Raw genomic sequence first — 21,432 nt, forward strand, 5'->3', positions numbered from 1 at the left:
TGAACTGAATCCACTTGTCTTAGAGTTAATTAGACTTCTGGTTGGCTATATTAAGCATCCCCGGGTTATCAAAATTACACAGGTTTGGGCTTTGGCAGATGCCTGCAGGAACAGATGTTACCTGCAGTATTAAGTGTAGGTTACATCACCAAATCATTTATGCAATCACATCGACATCATAAAAACCTCCTGATGTTTTGAGCAAATCTCATTATTATCATATATAGAAATGTGTTGAAATTAAACAGTACTCCATGTTTCTCGGCTACTTTCTAGATACCCTTGCATTCAAAACTCATTTAGAGCTTTTCTAATCCTAAATGAACATTTTTACCTGTTTAGCAGGCTGGTAGCAGTTTATATTATTGGTTACATTAGGGAATGTGCAACAATAAATTCTAATAGTTTTAAGTCTTGGTCATACTGCCAGGTGTAACTTTCCTTGAACTCACCAAGCTGACCAGTCCCACATTGTCAGCAATTGGTAACTTCTGAACTGAAGTCATTCTCCAACAACGTCTGTGTTCAAGCTTCAGCCTGAATTAACATTACAGAAACTCTGCGGGAGATGTTGACAATAACTTGCTTGGGGGGGAAAAAAACATAAGCATTGAACTACTCAGAAGTGTTGCAATATATTTAGTCAACTCATCGCCATGAAATTCTGTCTGGAAACCTCCCACAGCTTTAGACGATTTAACCAGTGAACTGTGAATTTGTTGGAAACAATATATAAATAGTAGCATATCACATCATAAAATCCATTCTTATTATGCGTAAAACCATAATAACAGGCACCCTGTGTCATGTAATCTTGTTTCTAATCAGATGCTGAAATCGGTACCCTACAATTATGTAATTTCAGAAAACTACATACTTTCAAACTTTATAATCACAGACGATGAAAGCACTTGTGCCAATAACATAAAATTACGCTCTTGTAAAAATGCATAATTCCCATGGATCAAGTTTCCACCAGCCTTCATAATGAGTCGTTGGAGGACCCCCCAAAACAATATGAGAAATAAAAAAAAGCCCCAATCGACACTTACATGAAATGTTCCACCTTGCATGCTACTTTTGTTTCACCTCAGCTTGTTAATACAAGTACTCTCAACAGGCAAGATCTCCAAAAGTCAAGGTTTTGACAGGTTACGAGGTAAGAACTTTGTCCTCTACATCACATCTGCGGGTAATGACAACCCCAAAGAAGCGAGACCTGACAAATTACCGCTGGTAATAAAGGTGATTTACGATGGAGTGCAGGCGCAGCGCTCATCCGTGCGCCCCAGGACAACAACATCCCGGGGGAGGGCAGGGGCGGAGGAGGAGAACCGAGAGGGAGGGAGTGATGTTGAGAGGGAGAAATTGAATGAGAGGGACATAGGCGAAAGGCGAGAGGAGCCACCCGGACAAAACTTCTCCAACAATCAAGCAAGTGGAACTACAGAGCGGCGTCTCTCCTCGCCTTTACGCATGGCTGCCTAGTTGCACCAAATTGAAAGTTGCGCAGAGTAAAGTTGTGGGTGCGGTAGCAGACGGGTTGTCCGCTTTGGAAGATGGACCAGTTAATATGGACCTGGTCGCTCAGGACAATATCGCTGTTTGTTTTTCTTCTACTCCACTTAACGACGGCGCAAGCTGGTAAAGTATTAAAATGAACACCTGCAGATAAATAATAAAGATGGTCACGTGCGGGAGATGGCCGAGTGTTGCTTATAGAAAGGACACAGCAGTGCTTTCTATTTGAGACACAAAGTCCCCTTCGTTTTAATACTTCCCAACTTGAACTTTAAGGTACCTTAATTTAACTCTTGGCCCTCAGCCAACCAGAAGCTATGAGCGCTTGGGTGTAATTTTTCTGCCGTGGATTTTAAGGTTCATTTTGTGTAACGCTGACATCAAAGCTTCGAATCCATGTGAGTGTTTAGGTGATGCTGCTCCCTGCCCAAAGGAGCCACTCAAGGCTGCGATTAAAATTACGAGCTGCTTCAGATTACAGAAGTTGTCGGGACGATTCAAGTCTGTGCCAGTGATTGCAGTTACATTTTTATATTATTTATTGTAAAAAGTGCACCCTAATGACTGATTCCAGTCAGTTCACCCAAAGCAGGTTTTGCAGTTTCTTCCCTGCGTCAGGTGAGCTGCAGGACAGGACAGCTATCAAGGATGAATGATGTCATGTTTGAGTTTGCTTGTGACCGGCGTCGGTTTACTGTGAAAAGGTTTAACGTTGGCTTGAGAACGCGGTGAATGGCTGAACACTGAAAGAACTGAGTAGATTAAAATTCCTGTCATGGATCTGTTTAATGTGCCCTCTGCTCACATAGGTCTTAAGTGAAGGCGCTTAGTACTAACACTCTTACTGCCTTGGTCATGATTATTCTGCCACACTTAAATATTTGACTTGTTTAGTTGTAAGAAACTGCAAGAATCTCTCATGTTAAATACTGACTTGTCTGACTCAGTGTCACCAGTTTTATAGATATTACAACTGGACTAATGTTTTTCAAAGATCCAGCCAAAAATAAGACTTCCAGTTTCAATGGCATAGCTGAATCTGGTTTTATCAGTCTTATGCAATCAACATTTAGTTGACCAGCACGTGCAGCTGGCATTTTGAGATGCAACTCCTGCATACACACTCCATATCATTTGGTAGCTGTCACCCACACAGGTAGCCATGCCCAGAGGACATGTTGTAGTCTATCTAACTGGTGCAGACTGCTTCATTGCAGGTGCTGCAGTTAAGTGACTCCCTGATGGAGTGCACTGTGCCTCTACGACTGGGGCGAACCCTATGGTCACCACAAGTACTCACAGATATTTCCTTCGCCGGTGCCTTTCCACACCCATCAACTTTATAGCTGGCAGGATTTCTTGGAGTTCACTTACTGAAGTGATGGCAGGAGGAAGTGAGCCAGCCGACCTAATCGCATTCTAGTGGCACAGTGGCTGTGGTGTACGCTGCTCTCTAATGAGTGCCTGTGAAGTGAGAGGCTGAGATGATTCAAAAGTGCATGGGACATATGGTGGTGCAGATATGGCAGCCTCCGATTTGTGCATGTGGTTGATAATGTGTTTGGGTCTCAGTGACTGAATGTTTGTGTGCGTGTGCGTGTGCCTGTGTGTGGGTGTGCAAGTGTGTGTGTGTGCATACTACAGTAAAATAATGTTTTCCCATATGCTTTCTGTGTGTGTTCGAGTGAGATGAGAGAGTACTTTGTAGTCCTGCTTGCTGACAGGAAGTGAAGCATTCTTGCACACGTTCTCATTTAGTTTCTGTTGGAAATCTCTGTTGCTTTGCCTCCCCACATTTTGCTTTTTGTGTTTTCATTCATCCATTCTAAATCTGGGAATGGCGTCTGTTTGTTTTTATTTTATATGGCTTATCTCTTCGTTTACATCACCCCTCCCTTCTCCTGCTTATACCCTGCCTCGTCCTTAACTGGTTCTGTGACAGGGGGGAAATTGTGCATAGAGCCCTCTCACTGTGTCCCGTTTGATCCAGTCTCCTTGCCAATCCTACAGCAGACTCCCAAAGGAAAGCAGCAAGCCTTGTTCGCCTTTGATCCAGCAACAAATTAGTGGCAAATGAAAACAAATGGAAAAGGCAGCTGAATTTAGCAGGATGGAGAATAGAGAGTGAGCAATTTCATGAATGTCACAGCTCTGCTGTTTTCGATTACGCAGGTTGGTGTTAGTCTAATGGAAGCTTTAAACGTTAGAAGTGCCAGATATGCTGATGTGCGGCCCGAGCTGCTGATACCTTTAGATTAGGCAAACTGTCTAGAAGTCTTTAAGTAGAAACGATGCTTACACAATTTGTGGCACCAGATTGCAATCTATCGTGCTCAACAGACATCTGGCTTCCAGAAACTCTGATTCCATCAGGGTTCTATTGCTTATTGTATCTGATCACAGGATGCTTTAAGCAGGGATGGGCTAGTTGGAGACACATCCTGATACACCCAACTGTAAAGAGCATGCATCATGAACACATCATGTCCACCAAGAGGTTGTCTTTCCTCTTGTTCCACTTTATGAGTCTCAGACCAGTCTCAGCATCCATCACATTCACATCTCAGTAAAAGTCCTGCCAAAGTCACCTGTAGTCACTTTTAAAACAATATGCTAACTAAACTAACAATGTGGCCTGTCTCTGAATATATGTTGCACAGATCTCGGTCTGAGATTTACACTCACCCCAGAGATTATTGAGCAACTCCTTAAGTGTCCCTCAGAAGCACAAATACAATGACCACACAATCAAACCTGCATGGTGTGTTTTCATATTGTATAATTCCCAGATTTTGGCCACTATGGTTATACGTCATAATAGCTGCCTTAATGTTATGTCTGAGAAAGTAAATGATGGCTTGGGGTTGAATCTTAAGTGAACCTGGTCAAGTGTGTGTTTGCATGTTTGCTTTTAGGCTGTTGTCTGTGCATGATGGGCGCATGCTGTATGTATTTTCATACATAACCGTGACTTTACGCTTGTTTATGTATTTATTTTTGCCGTACTTATGGTACATATTTGTGATTACTACTTACTGCACAAGCCTTTCAATGGAGTTCTGTGATTAGAAACCAGGTCAGGCTAGGTTAGGGCCAATGCTCGACAGCAGGGGGACACTATTGTTTTGGACTGGATTTACTGCAACAAAAGTTCTCATAAATATAGAAATACAAATGCAAGTATGAGTTGTGTGTTTGCCTGAAGCGGCTGTCCAGTCAGTTGCCTGAGGGGCAGGTGTTTTCTCCATGGGCTAAGCAGCTTTTGGCATATTACACTGTGAGCAAACAATGAGCAGAGCAAACTGTGGAGATCGAAGAATGTGGTGGTAATGTGAATTGGAAAGAAATGTGGAACCAGATTCCACCAAAATCCTTTGGCTTCAAGACTAAAAAGTGCAACTGATGTCAACAGCATGTAGTTATTGACCCACATTCAGAGGAGAACTCTGGGAAAACCACATTTTTTCAATTGTTGTTGAAGTCATGACTTTTGATATTCAACTCTCATATGAATATGAATGGTGCAGAATCACTGTATATTAAAGGCTCCAGTCCCATGGCCCTAGTTTTGAAAAGTGGCTATTGAAGATGGCTGGATAGATGTATTACTTTTTAGAATTACATATTACTTACTTTGACTTGACAAATCAATATTTGAGCCTATGGTCATCCCTTTCATCATCTCTTTTGAATATTAATACAACCTCTTAATCCCATCACTCCAGCTGTTAGTGATAACTGAAAACTGTCGATAAATATCTCTGCCTCTCACTTGCTCACTGCACACTTCCTGACCAAGAAATGCTTCATCTTAAATGTATGATAAAAAATATATACTGTATAATCTAATAAATGTCATTCATATTTCCACCATGCTTTCCCACATTTGAATAAGATCTATTCAAATGCATGCGTCAAAGTGTATGACACATAAATAAGATAGAGATTCAGAGAGAAATTTAAACCAAGACCAAAGGTCCAAAGTGCTGTTTCTTTCTTTTCTGATTGCTATAATTGAGCCACACTTAAACTGTTGTTTATTCATCGTGGCGTGGCTATGTGCGAAGAGTCAGTCTATCAGTCTTACTTGCCTGCACGTGCTTAAACTTTCATCTGTTCCGCGCGTAATAGCAATCTTCAACTCATAGTGTTTTTATCCTTGCACACCATGACCTAAACAACAGGTCACGCCCAATCCTAATTGGATTATAGGCTACTCTTCTTCAAGCCTGGGAGAAAATATGTCTGGATTCAGTCAATTTTCCACTGGATCTGTTATTATTTTTTCAATACAGTACTAATCAAAATCTTTCCAAGGTTGTCATTCTTTAGGTGTTGTCTGAAGAAATGCTCTTTTTGCAGAGTATGGCATTTCACTGCACTTGATTTGAAAGGGGAAAGAGCTATTTAAATAAAATAATATTGCTGGATCTGCACATACTCAACACACGGTCATGTATCATCATTTGAATGATTATTTGGTGTATGCGCACGCACGCACGCACACACACTAATTTAAAGTTCAGATGTCACTTTATTTCCTTCACTCATCTCAGGGTGTGGTCCAAGATACCATGGGAAGTTCTCAGTTCTTGCTTTTTTGGCTTCATTTCTTGTTGAAATTCTCCAGTTCCCAGATGCAATAGTGTTTGACAGTGTAGTATTGTGTGTGTGTGTGTGTGTGTGTGTGTGTGTGTGTGTGTGTGTGTGTGTGTGTGTGTGTGTGTGTGTGTGTGTGTGTGTGTGTGTGTGTGTGTGTGTGTGTGTGTGTGTGTGTGTGTGTGTGTGTGAGAAAGAGGGGTATTTTCTGGCGGAGCTGTGAGTGTAGGTGGTGTGAGTCATAAAGAATGTCTTCAGAGACATTTTTGCTTTAGAAACACGGAGAACACCATCCATTATGTCCATGTATGACTGAAATGGTGCTGAGTTGTGTGTGGCCGCAGGGTATGGAGAGACTGTGTCAAGTGTCACACATTCAGAGATGATACACAGATCTAGACTGTTTAGTGGCATTTCCAGGCGATAGAGCCCGGTTTGTGAGTTGGAGGACTAAACCCGTTTCTGTCAAGAAGACTGTCTCTCACTGTTGCTGGGCAGACATAGTTGTCTTAGATCCGAGAACAGGACATTTTTGATCTCTGTGTTTATATACATTATTATGTTGTTACATCCTACTTACAAGCTGTTAAGTGCATATTGGTTGTGGAGAAGGCAGACAGAATTGCCGGATGTCTGTGAAATAGCTCCATGTTTCACCTCCCTCCCAAGTACTCTGACCTTTTAGTGAGATTGGAAAAATTATTCTGAGTCATCAGTCTTCGGACGTTTTTTTAATGCTAATTCCAACATGTTGAGACATGCTTGCAAGTGGTGGGGTTAGTTATGTTTGTTAGTAGCCACACTGAGGCCTTCCTAAAGGTGCTGTTCTCATTTATGCTGGTACACTCTGAGATTCTCTTGAGGTAACACACTTTGACAGGCGAGCTAAGGACATGCCTACAACAAAGCCAAATGAGATGCAAGCAAAACCTGTTCAGACAGTCAGTGCTGCAGGATAGGCAAAGGGCCTGCAAGAATTGGCATTACTCAAAGTAACATAAAAGAATCCCAAGCAGGGAATAGGTAACATTCTTTCATCGATTGTAGCTGGGATCTAGCCTTCATATGGCAGGTTTCCAAAGAACCTGAGCTGTCGTGCTTAATACCAGATCAGGGTGTTGAAACTGTGAAATAGGGGATAAATTCTACAGAAGCGTGATTGTGTTTTATTGGGAACATATCTGTATCTTGTGTGTCGTGTAAAAACTGCATTTTAAACACCCAATTCGAGGTTTTCTCCTGTTCTTTGAATCAGCTTACCATAACCTATCCTCTAGAAGCTTATGTTGCTCACTTGGGCGTGGGATGGCTATTATTGTGTGCACGTTTAACTGCCAGATTATTATGAAAGCAGTTTCTTTTCTTTCTTTCTTTTTTTTTTTTGAAGTGTTGCTGCTACCTGACTCAAATTTCTCCCTGTGGCATTGTTTTTGGATTTGGACTGATCTCTGTTGGCCTGTGAGTGTCAGAGGTCACAAGACTCCTGTCAGACGGTTCCTCAGCTATGTTAGAAATTGAGGAGCAGCATGGCAATTGAGGCCAAATCATCTTTTTTTAAGTGATTCAAGTGATACACATGGAGCTCATGAAAATGTCCTTGTGTACAAAAGTTATTTCCTAACTGATACTAAAGACACTGAACTGAACTTTTATTCATCTTTTAACAATCTGCCTGTTTCAAAGAGGGCGAGAAAGAGAGAGGGAGAGAGTATGTGTGTGTGTGTGTGTGTGTGTGTGTGTGTGTGTGTGTGTGTGTGTGTGTGTGTGTGTGTGTGTGTGTGTGTGTGTGTGTGTGTGTGTGTGTGTGTGTGTGTGTGTGTGTGTGTGTGTGTGTGTGTGTGTGTGTGTGTGTGTGTGTGTGTGTGTGTGTGTGCGCGCGCGCGCGCGCGTGGGTGGTTGTATTAGATGCTGACATTTGACCACAAATAAACTTTCAACTTTGCTATCCCAGAGGAAATTGATGTGCTGGAACCAAACATGGCCACAGCAGAGCTACACAGAGCTCACTTGGGATCGGTCAAAGGCTGAGAGTCCCACTAAAAAATTCACCGAAATGCAAATATTAAAGATTAGATCCCAGGCATGCTGTAAAGAGCAAAGTCAACTTTTCTTAAGACTAAAGCCTTCAGACAGAAATACAGATGCTTCCATGTTACATGAACTGACCTTCAGCTGCAAAAACAGATCCTCACTCTGCAATTTCCTTAAAAAGAATATTAGGCTGTTAACTCACTGTAACTTTAACCGGCATTTGTTTATCCAGTTTGTCTGCCTTCTAGGAGAGGGCTGCATAGTGGTGTAGTGGTAAGCACTCTGGTTTGGTGACAAGATTGTTCCCAGTTTGAGTCCGGGTCTGGCTTAGATGCCTTTCTTTCTCTGTGGGCTTGCCTTCGCCAATTTCATTTTTAGCTCCAGTGACCCATGCATTGAAATTGAATTGATAGAAGTAGTTGCTTTTCTTGGTCTGATTTTAAACAAAAATATTGGAAATATTATTTCTCCAAAAGAATTGCAATTTGTACATTTCTCAGTTATATTAGCCTTTAAAATTGAAAATAAAATCCGCACTGATGTCCATATTCCTGATCTGGGTGTGCAATATAAGTTTCCCTTTTGAGAATGATCTATGCCTCATTCCTTCTCACTCACTTCTTAATCTGCTGTCTGACCTTTAATGAAATAATACAAATGACTGTGTGCGGTGAAATTTTAAAGTCAGTATTCATACTTTTAGTACTTTTCACACTGTATGACTTCTTTATTGCTTAGTGAAACTTAGTAACTCGCACTGAAGTCGCGAGTTTCTGAATGCTTTTCTATATGCGCCTTGTATTTTTAGTTGTCAAATTGTGTCAGTAATAAAAAGTTTAACCTATTTATAACTCAGTTGCCATGCAGTAGGACTGAGAGGGCTATCTCTCAAAGCTGCTTTAAATGAACAACGCCTGCTTTGCAAATAAATAATGCCATAAAATGTAACATGGGGTTTTTCTTCAAGCAATGTCTGGGCAACAGTAAACTCTCTCCACATGTTTAATTAACAAGGAGTATAAAAGGCGAGCACTGTATGAGCTGCAAGAACTACAGGAGGCAATTTGGGTTTAGGATCCTCATTTCAGATGCCTGGAATGCTAAGTGCTGAGTGGCTCTCTCCAGCAGCTGGTGGGAGACCGGCTGTGCACAAAGCTCTGATCCTGACTAATGCTCACGGCAGCATTTTATCAGCAGAACATCTAATAACACGAACAGTGGACTGCAAATAAAGCATGGGTTCATTGTAATGAGCAAAAAAACTTTACAGTGGGAAAAACCTCATATCTAGAAGGGAAAAAGCTGCTGTGTGAATTGGAAATACACATAATTTGACAATGTGTTTGTGCTACCAAAAAAGCATCAATTTCCTGGATTAGTGAAACTGATTGTGGTTTTCAAAGTTAAGTGTTTACTCCAGAATCAGAAATGATAGGTCGTGCTGTGGCCATGTCTGAAACAAGGGAATACGCATAGAGATAAAATCATCTTCAGTTTTGAGCCCTAAAAGTGTTTGGATTGTTTTATAATAAGCTGACTGACATGTTATGGCTTATTTCATCAGTGGGTATCACAGTCATTCAAGCCAGTGTTTTCAGACTGTGACTGTGTAGTTACTGCCTGGTGCAGGGTGAGCGGTGTGCAGGTGTCAGCTGTCAGGTGTGCTGCAGCAGGATTATGGGTTAGGCTGTGCACCACCCCTATCCTCTAATAACACCCACAGAGACCTGGCCACCTGCCGCCACATCTCAGAGGAGCTCGCCTCTTCCGACTCCGAGGAAACAGGAAGACTCTGCACTTTAAAACCAGCTTCCAGTCACACTAAACCCAGCTCTTCAGCTCGCAAACAACCAGCACTTAATAGAGCTGGGCAAAAAAAGTGCAGCGCTACAATTTAAGTGTTAAAATGACCCGACTAAAACATGTTTCTGCCATCTGCAAAAAGCTTCACCTTTTTATACACTACTACAAACAGGAACAAACATAAAGCAACAACAACAACAACAAAAAAGCTGAAAGCTTCTTTTACGTTTAATAACACTACCTCTTTAACAATATTGATTTAGCTCCTATTAGCATGAAAACATATTTTCTCTATTTTCTCTTCCGCTATGACCAGATGGTTCATTGTCTCTCTCTTTCTTTCTTTTCCCAGCTGATCCCGTTGATGTTCTCAGAGTGCTGAAGCTTTCAGAGAACATGGAGGGGGTGTCCTTGGAGGCTGGCCTCTGCAGTGACAGGAGGGGCATGAAGGAGGCAGACCTGGCCTATAGGATCAAAAAGATTCAGTTCAGCACTCCCACCAAACAGCTCTTCCCTGGTACTGGACTGTCTCTTCTAAACTTGACCATGTAAAGAATAGCCACTGAGGAACTTGAAGATTTCCAGAACAGGGAGAAATCTCTATTTTTCTGTGTGAAACATTAAGAAATATGACTGAACTCCTTTTGTTTTCACCTTCCTCACCTCTTAGAACCCCACTATTTTAATGGCCAATATTTTTCATCATTAATAGCTTTACTCAGGTCTCACTGACAGCGGGTGGTGCCTGGATGTTATAAAGATGTCTGTTCCCTGCTGTGTTTACTGTTGTACAACTTTCCAATTCTCCTCTCCTCCATCCAGCCTCCAGATTTCCAGAGAGTTTCTCATTGATGGCCACCATGCGAGCAAAGGAGGGCTCTCAGTTCTTCCTGCTTTCATTGTATGATGATCAGGGGGTGCAGCAGCTGGGGCTTGAAGTGGGCCAGTCTCCTGTCTTTTTGTATGAAGACCAGCATGGGAAGCCACCTCCAGAATTGTACCCCATCTTCGAGAAGATCAACCTAGCTGATGGAAAGTGAGTGTTTTAAAGGCTTTTACGTTCAACATCAGCTATTAAGAAAATATCTATCTTTTGTTTGATTTATGTGTAGTCAAGAGATCAGATCCCCCGGCAATATAGTCATTTTTCGATAACATTGGATGAAATATATTCCCCCAAACATTCTCAAATATTTCAGCTGTCTGTTTATGTAGATTACTGTTAGTGTGTTTGGCTTCAAGTGTCCTGAAAAGGAATAAGATGGTTGTGTGACACTCCATGCAATGCTTTGAATGATCTGATAAGTCAAGGAAATCAATGCTGCCTCATTTCTTGGATTCAAAGGCCCCTCTGCTCTGCTTGACTTGTAAAAGGAGTGAAATAGTTCTTTGCAATTCTGTTTCTACTGACACACATATCTTAAAATATAAAACACATCCATATCCATTGGATTTCCATATATTTCCCTCACAAAGATATACCAACTGTTGTTGTTTTTTTACACCAATTGTTCTTTCAGATGGCACAGAATAGCCTACAGTGTGCAGGACAAGACTGTGACCCTTTACTTGGATTGCCTCAAAGTTGAGACCTTGGATCTACTACGAGGGGACAATGCTGTTCTCAGCACCGAGGGTGTGACTGTGTTTGGGACACGCCTCCTGGATAAAGATGTTTTCGAGGTAGGGCGACCTTATTGCGCTCTGTGCACTTTCAATTCTCAGTTTTTCCGTTTTTTGTCTTAGCATTTCTGGTTGCTGAAAATCACATTGCGGTAGACGGCAGCACAGTGTTTTAATCTCGTCTATAAAACTACTTTAAAACAGAACAAACAACGCTGCTCCCACGATGTTAAAGTGGGAACACATGAAATACTGGCATCATGTTGCCCCATCCTTCCTTAATTTGGACTTGAGAGGACGAAATGAGAAAGGACTGTGGTAACTTCCGGTAACATCTTCGCCCTGTCATTAGCGGCTCACGGAGCAGCTATGATAAACTTTAAGAGTACTGAGGTGTACCAGTATCTACACAGTGGAAAGGTGGGCCGTGTGCTGCCCGCCAGAGACAGAGAATTCACCTTTTGAAGGCAGCCACGAGTCCCAGCCGGTCAGCTAGAACTAACCACCATGCTGACCACCGTGTTAAGCACTTGCAGTGGCTGAAGCAGAGCAACCAGCTGTTCCTGCTGCTTCAATACTGTGGAAGGTTCAAATCTCCTGATATGAAATAAACCAAGATGAAATCCTTTCAAACTTGTTATTCTTTATTACAACTACGAGCTTTACACAGTTGGACGTGGACAACTCTTTCAATTAACAGATGGATTGTCAATCCCGTTCACCATCCAGAACGAGCCGCTACCACGAGCAATGGCACAACACTACTGTAGTGTGGCAGCGCCCTACTTTTGGCGCCAAATAAGGTCAATACCAACCATTACAACTCTTTAGAAAGAGATAGGCAAATTATTATATCAGCTCCACTTTCTTATGTGTTCTAATTTTCCCCACTTAAAAGATGTTTGTAAAAGGTTAAAAATAGTTTGAATTACCTGTCTCCGAATACCTGATGCAGGGTACTGTGGTGCTAGTATGCAGTTTATATGAAGCTTGTGGTTTTGCTATTCTGTACTGAGGCAGACAAAGTAAATGTGAGTATGTATCTTGTGACTGTTGTGTTAATAAGTTATGTAAGTGATTCCGAGCTTCATGGGGTGATATACAATGCATATTAGCTGAATCATCCAACAAGGCTCAGTAGGTGTTATTTTGATGACCCTGTTTTCTCAATATAACTTTTTGTTTATTATTGTATTTGTCAGCAAAGATTTCTCTCATTTAATGAGAAGACTCGCATTTTACTGACACTGCTGCTGACCTGAACAACGCCACAGCCACATGAGTAAAGCGATTATGATTGAGGCAGGTTTTTGATCAATTTACACACTGACCTAATGGTGATCCAATTATACAGCTATACCTCTATAAATTTTTCCAAATCCCAAGTGTGAAACCAAACCAGGCAGGCCTAATTTCACAGACATTTGCAAAAATCTCTCTTCTAAGGAATTTAGGATTCTCATTCAACTTCGTTTTCACTCATTTCACATTAAATTTCTATTTAAATCACACTGTATGTGCATTATTTAATACCACACAGATTAGAAGTGAAAACCTACTATATAGAAAGACTGAAATATATTTAATATGCTCAATTCTTTACCTTTGGCTTTAGAACCTTTAAGAAGAAATGGCAGAATTACAAATGTTATAAGATGACAAGGGTCACTTGTCTATCACAAGCTTTAGGAACAAGACAGGAGGTGTTTAGAAGAGAATTGGGTGGAGAGGGCAAGCTGTTCAGACATGTCCAAAAATAACACAATCTCTTTGCTTTTTGGATTTGTCAGTATATATCTGTTGGCTGTAGCTATAGATGTTCAGCTTGGGTGGCCATCTGTGAGTCTCATCAAAAAGGAACATGCCTGACAGTACATGTTTGTAGTTCACAGCTTCTTTTTTTCCTTGCGGAAAATGCCTGCTTCATATGTGGCCTTATAGAGTAGCGAAGGACATGTATCTCATGTTAGAAGGCTAAACTTTTTCAGAAACATAAAGAAAATATTACTCTTATTTTGAAATTCTTTTATTATTGCTATAGTATAATGAAAACAATGGAGTATGCATTCAACTGCAAAAGAAAAAACTAAAAGCAGAAAAGGATTCCAACTAAACTGCAGAAGTGATCCCATTTCCCTTTCTTTTTCACTGTGGTAACCTTTATTCTCAAAAAGTCATTCTCTGTGCGTTGGAAGACAATACGCTGCCGCTGCTGTATTGTCATTCCCAATGAGGCTCCACTCTAAATCTCTCACCCACAGCATGAAATAGAGCTCAACCCCTTCTGCCTGCAATGTCTTTCAGGCTGTGTGACTGATCAGGAGCAAGAAATGAAAAAAATATCACCAAAGCTGGACAAAGGCATAAGATATTTGGGCTTGTGGGGGTAGTAGGTAACACTTAAGTTCAGTGTAATCACCATGTTACCATCCCCCTGTCTCCTGATACCAACAAAACCCCACAATCTGTAAAATAGGAACACAATGTGTTGAACTGTAAGAAATTATAGCTCTGGGTGATGTTATAACTCCTTAATGCTTAACAGAGAGAAACCACAAACATCTTCAACAAGTGGAACAGATGCCCTTGGCCCTAAAAATTGAACACTTACATGACTTTGGTCTTTATATGTGGAGTTTAGACCTACCACTCTGACCTTGTCCACACAGTAACTTCACCTTCCCTGCGCCCCGGCTTAACCTCAGCAGCCCCTCCCATGTCGTAAGTCACGCTCCACTCCCTCTTTGCCCTTCCCTCTCTTTTTTTTCCCAGGCTTTTCAGTTTTTAAACGACTTTATGTCCCTCCTCAGTTAAAAAATATGTCTCCTTGTGGTCTCTATAAATTTCCTTTTTTCAGAAGCAATAGAGACCATTTAATCTCTGGCTCGGCTCCAAAAACACTCCCACAACATTATTTATCATGCTGCGTGAGGAGTTATGACGGTGATACCAAATTGGTGGTGATGACTAATATGTTTTAGATTATGTGTTCATGGGATTCATCTTTTCGATCAGTCCATGCACTTCTTGTTCTCATGTTTGCTCCGAATGTAATCTATTTAATTGAATCAGTTTTCTGTGAAGCATGAGAAAAAATTCCCAGTTGTTATAGATTTTTCACTTATTTAAGTGACGATAAAATATGAGGTGTGCCCCTATGTATTCCAAGCTGTGTTAGTGTGCATCTGAGTGTTTGTGATGTACACCTTGGGTGAGACTGGTATCACAGGGGAGAAATGGGGCAGGGTGACCTCTGGGCCTGTTTTCCCAGGCCCTGGTTCTTGGGGAGGAGGCCAGTGTTCTGGCCCAGTTCTTTCACCATGGGAGCTCAGCGTGGGAGCACAGGGACTGTGGTCAGCCACTAATGTCTCTATTGCTTCCAGATTGCATACAAATGACCAAAACAGTTTGTTGTTCAAATTCAACACTCTCTTTGCATTCGTAGCAAAGTAAACAACAAGACCAGTTGGGCTCCTGCTTAGCCGCTGTGTGCCGTCTGTATGTGTGTCCAACAGGCTGACTGCTTAGATAAAATCCAGCTCCACTTTCAATTGTTGGGAAATTTAGATGAACTCTGTCTCACTTTGCACAAGAAATAGGGAATTGTTTGGCTCAGTATGACAGACATGTTGAAACAATGGTTGCTGACCATATCGTCAAAGCAAAGCTTATTTAGAGTAAACAAGACTAACTGGTGGAATATCGTGCTCAGAGCTTGACTTTGCCATTTTCTGATGGCAGACGGATAGTTTGGTCATTCCTCAGGGTTTTCAAGCATACAAATAATGTTAAAAATGTGCCTTTTTTTGTTATAAAACTGACATTGCTCCCTCACACAGTTAAGATTGTGACTCAGACAAGAACACAAGTATTTTTCTCAGAGATAGAGATCTGATTAAGCTAGGGCAGGAACAATTCTTCTGAGAAGGTAAATTCACTTAAAATGTGTGGAAGTAGTATAACTTCTGGCTGGGCAGCACACCTTAATGCAGACAGCATGGGAAGCCAGCGACCACTCTCCGAAACACTAATGAGCCTTTGCCAGCATGTATGACCTCATGAAAACTGTTTGTGACCCATCAGGAAAAATTGTGGATTCGTCTGAGGTGTTTTTATTTTAAGCGTGTCCTCACATGTCTTCAAACGTCTCGCCCTATCCTAAATGCAGGATTGCAACCCATGCATGGTTTTGGGCAATGCTTAACTCGCTGTGTTTCTCCAGTGAGGACCCCTGCAAGGCAAGAAAAACAGGAAAACTTCTCTTTGAAAGCATTTTCTTTGATCTCAAATTGAGATTGGATTAGATTGGATTACCTCTCTCTCCCCCTCTCTCTCTCACCTTAGAGTGCTGTGTTTCCTTTGCTTGACATTGGCTTCTGGCCAAAACAGAAGACAAAAGGATAATTGGATAAATTCTTCCTAAATTTTAAATCTCAATGACTATTTAACACTCATTGAGGCTCACAGTTTTACATGCAATTACTTTGCTTGGCTCTGCATTTCCTAACACACAAAAAAAGTGTTTTTATCTGTATTAGAAGATGCATGAGTTAGTGGGTAATAGAGTAACTAAAGGGTTGTAGTTATTTCACCTCTGGCTGCTAAAGTCTTAATTAAAGTGATTACATTGGGGCTATAATTAACACAACATCAAACAGTTAATCTAAGTTAATTCATCACAAATGGCTGCCCATCTGTCTTTTGGACCACAGTTCAACAGCAATGTGTTTGCTATAGCTCATCAATTACATACATTTCTATCCCAGATTTAAAATCTTGGCCAACATTGTGCTGCAGGGCTACCAGAATTTTGTTTATTCTGATTTACTTTCTGATTAGAGATCAGCTCATCATCATCAAGTTTTCTTGTTAATTTATTTTTCTTCAAATATTTAATTAGTGGAAATGAGCAAAAGAAACACCAAACATCAATAAAAATTTCTATAAAATGCATATATAAATATTGGTTTGATAGCATTATTATGGTATAATATTATGTGTTGTTATTCATGATTTGTGGATAATATTAGATGTTTAGTAATTTCTTGTTAAATCGCAAAATTATCAGGCAACTAACTTTGTTTTGAATATCTGTTCATTTTATGGGAACTATAGATACTGTGTGATAATATGATGTTGACAGACGACATGAGTGGTGTTGAGTGTAAGGCCACTGAAGCTAAATGAGGTTTTGGGCTCGTGGCTGCAGGGTCCAGCAGGGCTGTCTCCGTGCATGTTTGTATGTACACTGCGGCTCTGCCTCCAAGGCAGGATGGGAAGTGAAAGGTCCTGACAGGGAGGTGAGAGACAGAGCGATTTGACTGTTTTATGTACACAGTCAGACCCTGCTGGAGTTATGGGAACACAGAGCAGGAAAAGTCACAAGCAATTACAGCAACAGCAATTTGATAATGACTCTATGGTACACTTTGTTATGGTCCTGAACACATGTAGCCAGGCTGCTATGGTTCACAGCACTTGTACTGTTGTAATATGTTGTTACAGGTTCAATCTTCTTGTCATCTTTAGTTGTTTTTCACTGTGCATTGCTACAAAGCAGACTTTGTATGTGTGCCAAAGAAGTGATACCTCTCTGTCTATTTTCTGGTTTATTTCAGGGAGATATTCAGCAACTACTTATTCTGGAAGACCCTCAGGCTGCTGCCAACTATTGCGTTAACTACATGCCAGACTGTGACTCTACTCTGCCCTACAACAGCCAAACTCTGGACCTGAAGGTTTGTGAGACGAAGCCTGATCACACACCCAAACGTTTGTACGGTTCTGTGTCTTTGCAGTAAAACACAGTTTTAGGATATGTCTACTAACTACAGAGGCATGGTTGGTATTTTTGAGTTATTTATATTCATTGTTCTGTCTAAGCAATATGACGGTTTTCTGCGATCATGTATTTTTGGATTTCAGCAGACCTGCGGGAGCTCTTGCTTTACAGCCAAACAGTAAAAGGAGCATAATATCTATCCACATATCTACGTGTCGTACAGGCTCTATGTGTATGTCAAAAGAAACTTAAGAGATGGGACAGAATATGCCATCAATCACAGCAGACATGTCTTCTTTTTAAAGCAGCCAGCAGTAAAGCGTTTCTAAGGTCAGGTGTTCTTTTTGGAAAGACACTCACACTCAGTTAGAAGCCCATAACTCACATATAATATAATAGCTCTTGCTTTCCTCAAGGCATGTATAAAAATAAATCTATCATGGAAATGAATTACCGCATATTTCTTTGGTTGTCTGAAAAGTTGAGATCAGAGGAATGATAGTAGCTCTGTATTTTACAACTTTTACTGAGTTTTTCGGAAACACAGTTCCAAGATAACTGTTGCGTTTGTGTGTGAGACAGACTAATGGGAGTGCATGCTTGTCAGCAGTAAGCTTGGTGGGCCAAGTCCGCGATGATGCACATGTTGAGTGTTCGTCAATGCTAGCGTGAGGCCAGTGATACTCATCCAGCTGGCTTTCACAGAACTACAGCTGAGCAATGAGCTTTGAATCAAGAACATGGTAACATCTGTCACCACGATGACCTACTTCCCATCATTCTGTCTTACACGTTGACCTTGTTTACAACGGAAACTAATTCAAGTCACTGATGTCTTTTACAGGCTGCGTCCTTATTTTCAGTCATGGCCATTCATATCACTGACTTACAATGGTTAACATGGGCCACGGTTGCAGAGTAAACAAAGAATTAAAAGCTCTGTATGGTCGTCGACAGGGTGATCTCTGACCTTACATGCAAATATGTCTTCTACTTTGACTGAGAGAAAGCTGCTCTACATTTGTTTGCGCCTTCTCATTTCGTGTTTGCTTTAGGTTTTACCAGCTCAGTGGGAATCACAGCGGGTGCTTGACCTCTTGAAGGGAGTCACAGGACCTGTGTACATTTCCTGAAGAAGGCTGTTTCTTTTATTGTGTTTTCATTCACAACAGTGTTTGTTTTCTTCCTCCATCTTCCACCTGTGCCCTCATCCTGCATTCTGCTTTCCTCCGTAAAAGAACTCTCCGCTTGGGTCTGATGACTTGATGCAAAGTGACGAGCCGGCAGAATCAAAGGTGGTCTCCAAAAAGAACAGGAAAGACAAAAAGAACAAAAAGAAGAGGGACAAGGGCTCTAAAGGCAAACGCAAAGGCAAAGGCAAGGGCAAGAAGGGATCCAGGAAGAAAAAACATGAGGAGGGCATTGATGAGGAATTCCTTCAAGTGTCCACAACACTGCCTCAGTATCAAGCACACGGACTTTTTCAATCCATTGTGTTGCCACAAATTAAGAGTACTCTAAGCACTGATTTTTCCACGGGAGCTTATGACAACACTGTGCAGATGCCCACCCACGAATCTGTCTTCACAACTGACGGCCCCACGGCAGTGCCTAGCTTGCTACCTGCACCAAAGGTTACCGAGGAGGTAGACAAATTTACCTGTAGATGTTGTCCACCCCGACCCCCACCACCAGTTCTAACCAGTCACTCCCCTCCTAACCATCCAGAGCACCTCTTCCTCATCTCACCTCTCCAGTAGCTCCCTCCACTAACCAGCACATTCCTAACCACTACCTTGTTTGCAGTGTTGCCAGAAGATATTATTTTTGGATTCATTCGTTATGAATAATGTCCATAATATTAAATTGCCATTGTATTTTTTTTGCCTTCATTTTTTTTTTTACATCTAATAGCAATAAGAAATCTCTGCATATGTCTGCTTCCTATTTGTTTACTAATTAGCCAAGTAAACTAATTGTCGTGCTCATGCTGATATTGTAGCTGTTGCAGTCTCTCTCATGCTGTCATATGAATCGTGATGTAGTCCATCAGCTAATTACATTCCAGCATTGTAATTAACTGCACACCTGTCAGCCTGTATGCTGGATAAGCAACACATTCTCATTAATTCCACCTGTTTTGCTAACATTCCCGTTTTACGCTAATAAATGTGCCTTTCTTGGCAGAACAGTGCACTGCAGAGAAATGTTCAGTGCCTCATGTTTTCATCTTTGCCATGACTCATATAAGTGTACGCACTGACCCCTAGGAGGATGCAGCAGTGAAGAAGCCAGTGATGGAGGACCAGGGAGATGATCTTTACGAAGGCCTCAATGATAATCTGTCAGTTTCCACAGTAACAGTGAGCGCCAATGTTACTGATTATGGGGTAGGTTAAATGCAATTTCCAGAAATGACTTCACCTTGTTAAGGAAACACTGAGAGGTAGTTGGATATTCACGTCACCTGTTACTAATGGAGCGCCCAATCTCTTCACAGATTCTTGAATATGACGACTTCAAGAATGACACAGAATATGAAGAGTATGAAATATATGATGAGGGCTTTGACTTTGCAGAACGGGAAAGAGCCGAGACGTGGGCTGGAGAGGTAAGACTCCAAGTGAACTCATACATCAAGTGAGTGGTCATGTTTTCAATTGACTGTGTCAAGTGATTTCTGACAGTCCACATCTATTCATCTGCCTCCCCTCCTCAGGCAACCCCCAGAGCAGAGAAAGGTCAGAAGGGAGAGCCAGCCATTATTGAACCGGTGAGCTGCTAGAAGCATTTAATGAATGGTCTCAGAGCTTGAGTTTTGACAACTGGAATGACCGGATACCCTCCTAATATACACTAAATACTGTCTGTGCTTGTTTCTAGGGTACATTGGTGGAGGGGCCCCCAGGCCTACCAGGGCCGGAGGTAAGCCAAATCAGTCTGAACTAAAAAACAGAGGTGCAATCATTTTGACAGTTTGCAAGAGGTACACACTAGGAATAGATCAGATACTAGAATATGATAAGATCTTGTATGTGATGCTAAATAACTTCTCATACTGGAAATGAGGATGTTTAATTTGAAACGTTTACAGGTATTAATCACTGAGGCATAAATACATGTTTTCTGCAAATGACTGATTTGTTATTTTGGTTCAGTCATACTCTTGCAACAGTGATAACTACACTGAAAAAAGAAAATAGTTGGAAATAGTTGGACCAGCTTAACTGAATTGCCTCAATTGGTAACATCTAAATGAATCAAGTTCTTTGCAGTTAATCTAATTCATTAACTTAAGTTAAGATACATTTAGATGTCACCTGTTGAAACAATTCAGTTAAGTTGGTCGAACTATATTGTTTTTTTTCCAGTATATTTTATGATACTATCAGAATTTATACATACTAATGCCAACACTTTTTTACCATATAATTTTTTTTTAACTATGAAAAATTTGATTAGCTTTAGGCCTTTGGAAGATCAAGCAGTGTGATCGTAATTTCATTGCAAGCATAACTGTAACAGTTGTTTGTTTGTGTACTGCTATGATTGCTTCCTCTGCAGGGATTGCACGGCCCAGCAGGACCAACAGGCCCTCCAGGTTCAAGAGGAGATCCTGGTCAAGTGGTGAGCCTGATTTGTTACCTAGACATACTACTTGAATGTTGACGTGCTTGGTTTGACCTCACTTTGACACTTGACTTAAGGGACAGAGCAGTAGATTCTATTATGACCTTGAGACATGTCTGAGGGATTACCATGCCCTGGCTCACTGAACCAAACCCAGTGGAGATCAGGGACCGTGTTTGCTCACACGTGTGACCTGATTCTTTTTTATTTTTTTTTATTTTGTGCCTGTATGGGATTGCTGGAATGACCATTTGTTCGCATGATTCATCACAGTGGAATACGCTCCCACACACAGATACACAGACAGGCAGATGTACTTCTAATTTTCGAGAAGTTGAAGCTTTTCATAATTTTTGCTTATCAAAAAATGTGTTATCATCGCGTAAATTTCAGATGTATTAAGCATGCTTTTTATTACAATTTTCAAAATTGTGTGCTTCAAA

General features: G+C 41.1%; 1 protein-coding gene across 2 annotated transcripts in view; it reads left to right on the forward strand.

Moving 5' to 3' along the window:
• The first annotated feature begins 1,356 nt into the window (after positions 1 to 1,356).
• Positions 1,357 to 21,432, forward strand: part of col5a3a (collagen, type V, alpha 3a) — a 46,357-nt gene continuing 26,281 nt past the window's right edge. The window contains exons 1-11 of one of the 2 annotated variants that reach the window (XM_080487272.1): positions 1,357 to 1,644; positions 10,307 to 10,471; positions 10,777 to 10,990; positions 11,475 to 11,637; positions 17,196 to 17,315; positions 18,598 to 19,005; positions 19,630 to 19,749; positions 19,860 to 19,970; positions 20,079 to 20,132; positions 20,243 to 20,284; positions 20,924 to 20,986. In XM_080487272.1, the coding sequence (XP_080343398.1) occupies positions 1,560 to 1,644; positions 10,307 to 10,471; positions 10,777 to 10,990; positions 11,475 to 11,637; positions 17,196 to 17,315; positions 18,598 to 19,005; positions 19,630 to 19,749; positions 19,860 to 19,970; positions 20,079 to 20,132; positions 20,243 to 20,284; positions 20,924 to 20,986 (1,545 nt within the window). In that variant the 5' untranslated portion in view covers positions 1,357 to 1,559. The remainder of the gene's footprint in view (positions 1,645 to 10,306; positions 10,472 to 10,776; positions 10,991 to 11,474; positions 11,638 to 17,195; positions 17,316 to 18,597; positions 19,006 to 19,629; positions 19,750 to 19,859; positions 19,971 to 20,078; positions 20,133 to 20,242; positions 20,285 to 20,923; positions 20,987 to 21,432) is intronic. The other variant, XM_080487273.1, reaches the window with a different exon arrangement.

Source organism: Lipophrys pholis, assembly GCF_963383615.2.
Source record: "Lipophrys pholis genome assembly, chromosome: 19".
Classification (NCBI taxonomy): Eukaryota; Metazoa; Chordata; class Actinopteri; order Blenniiformes; family Blenniidae; genus Lipophrys; species Lipophrys pholis.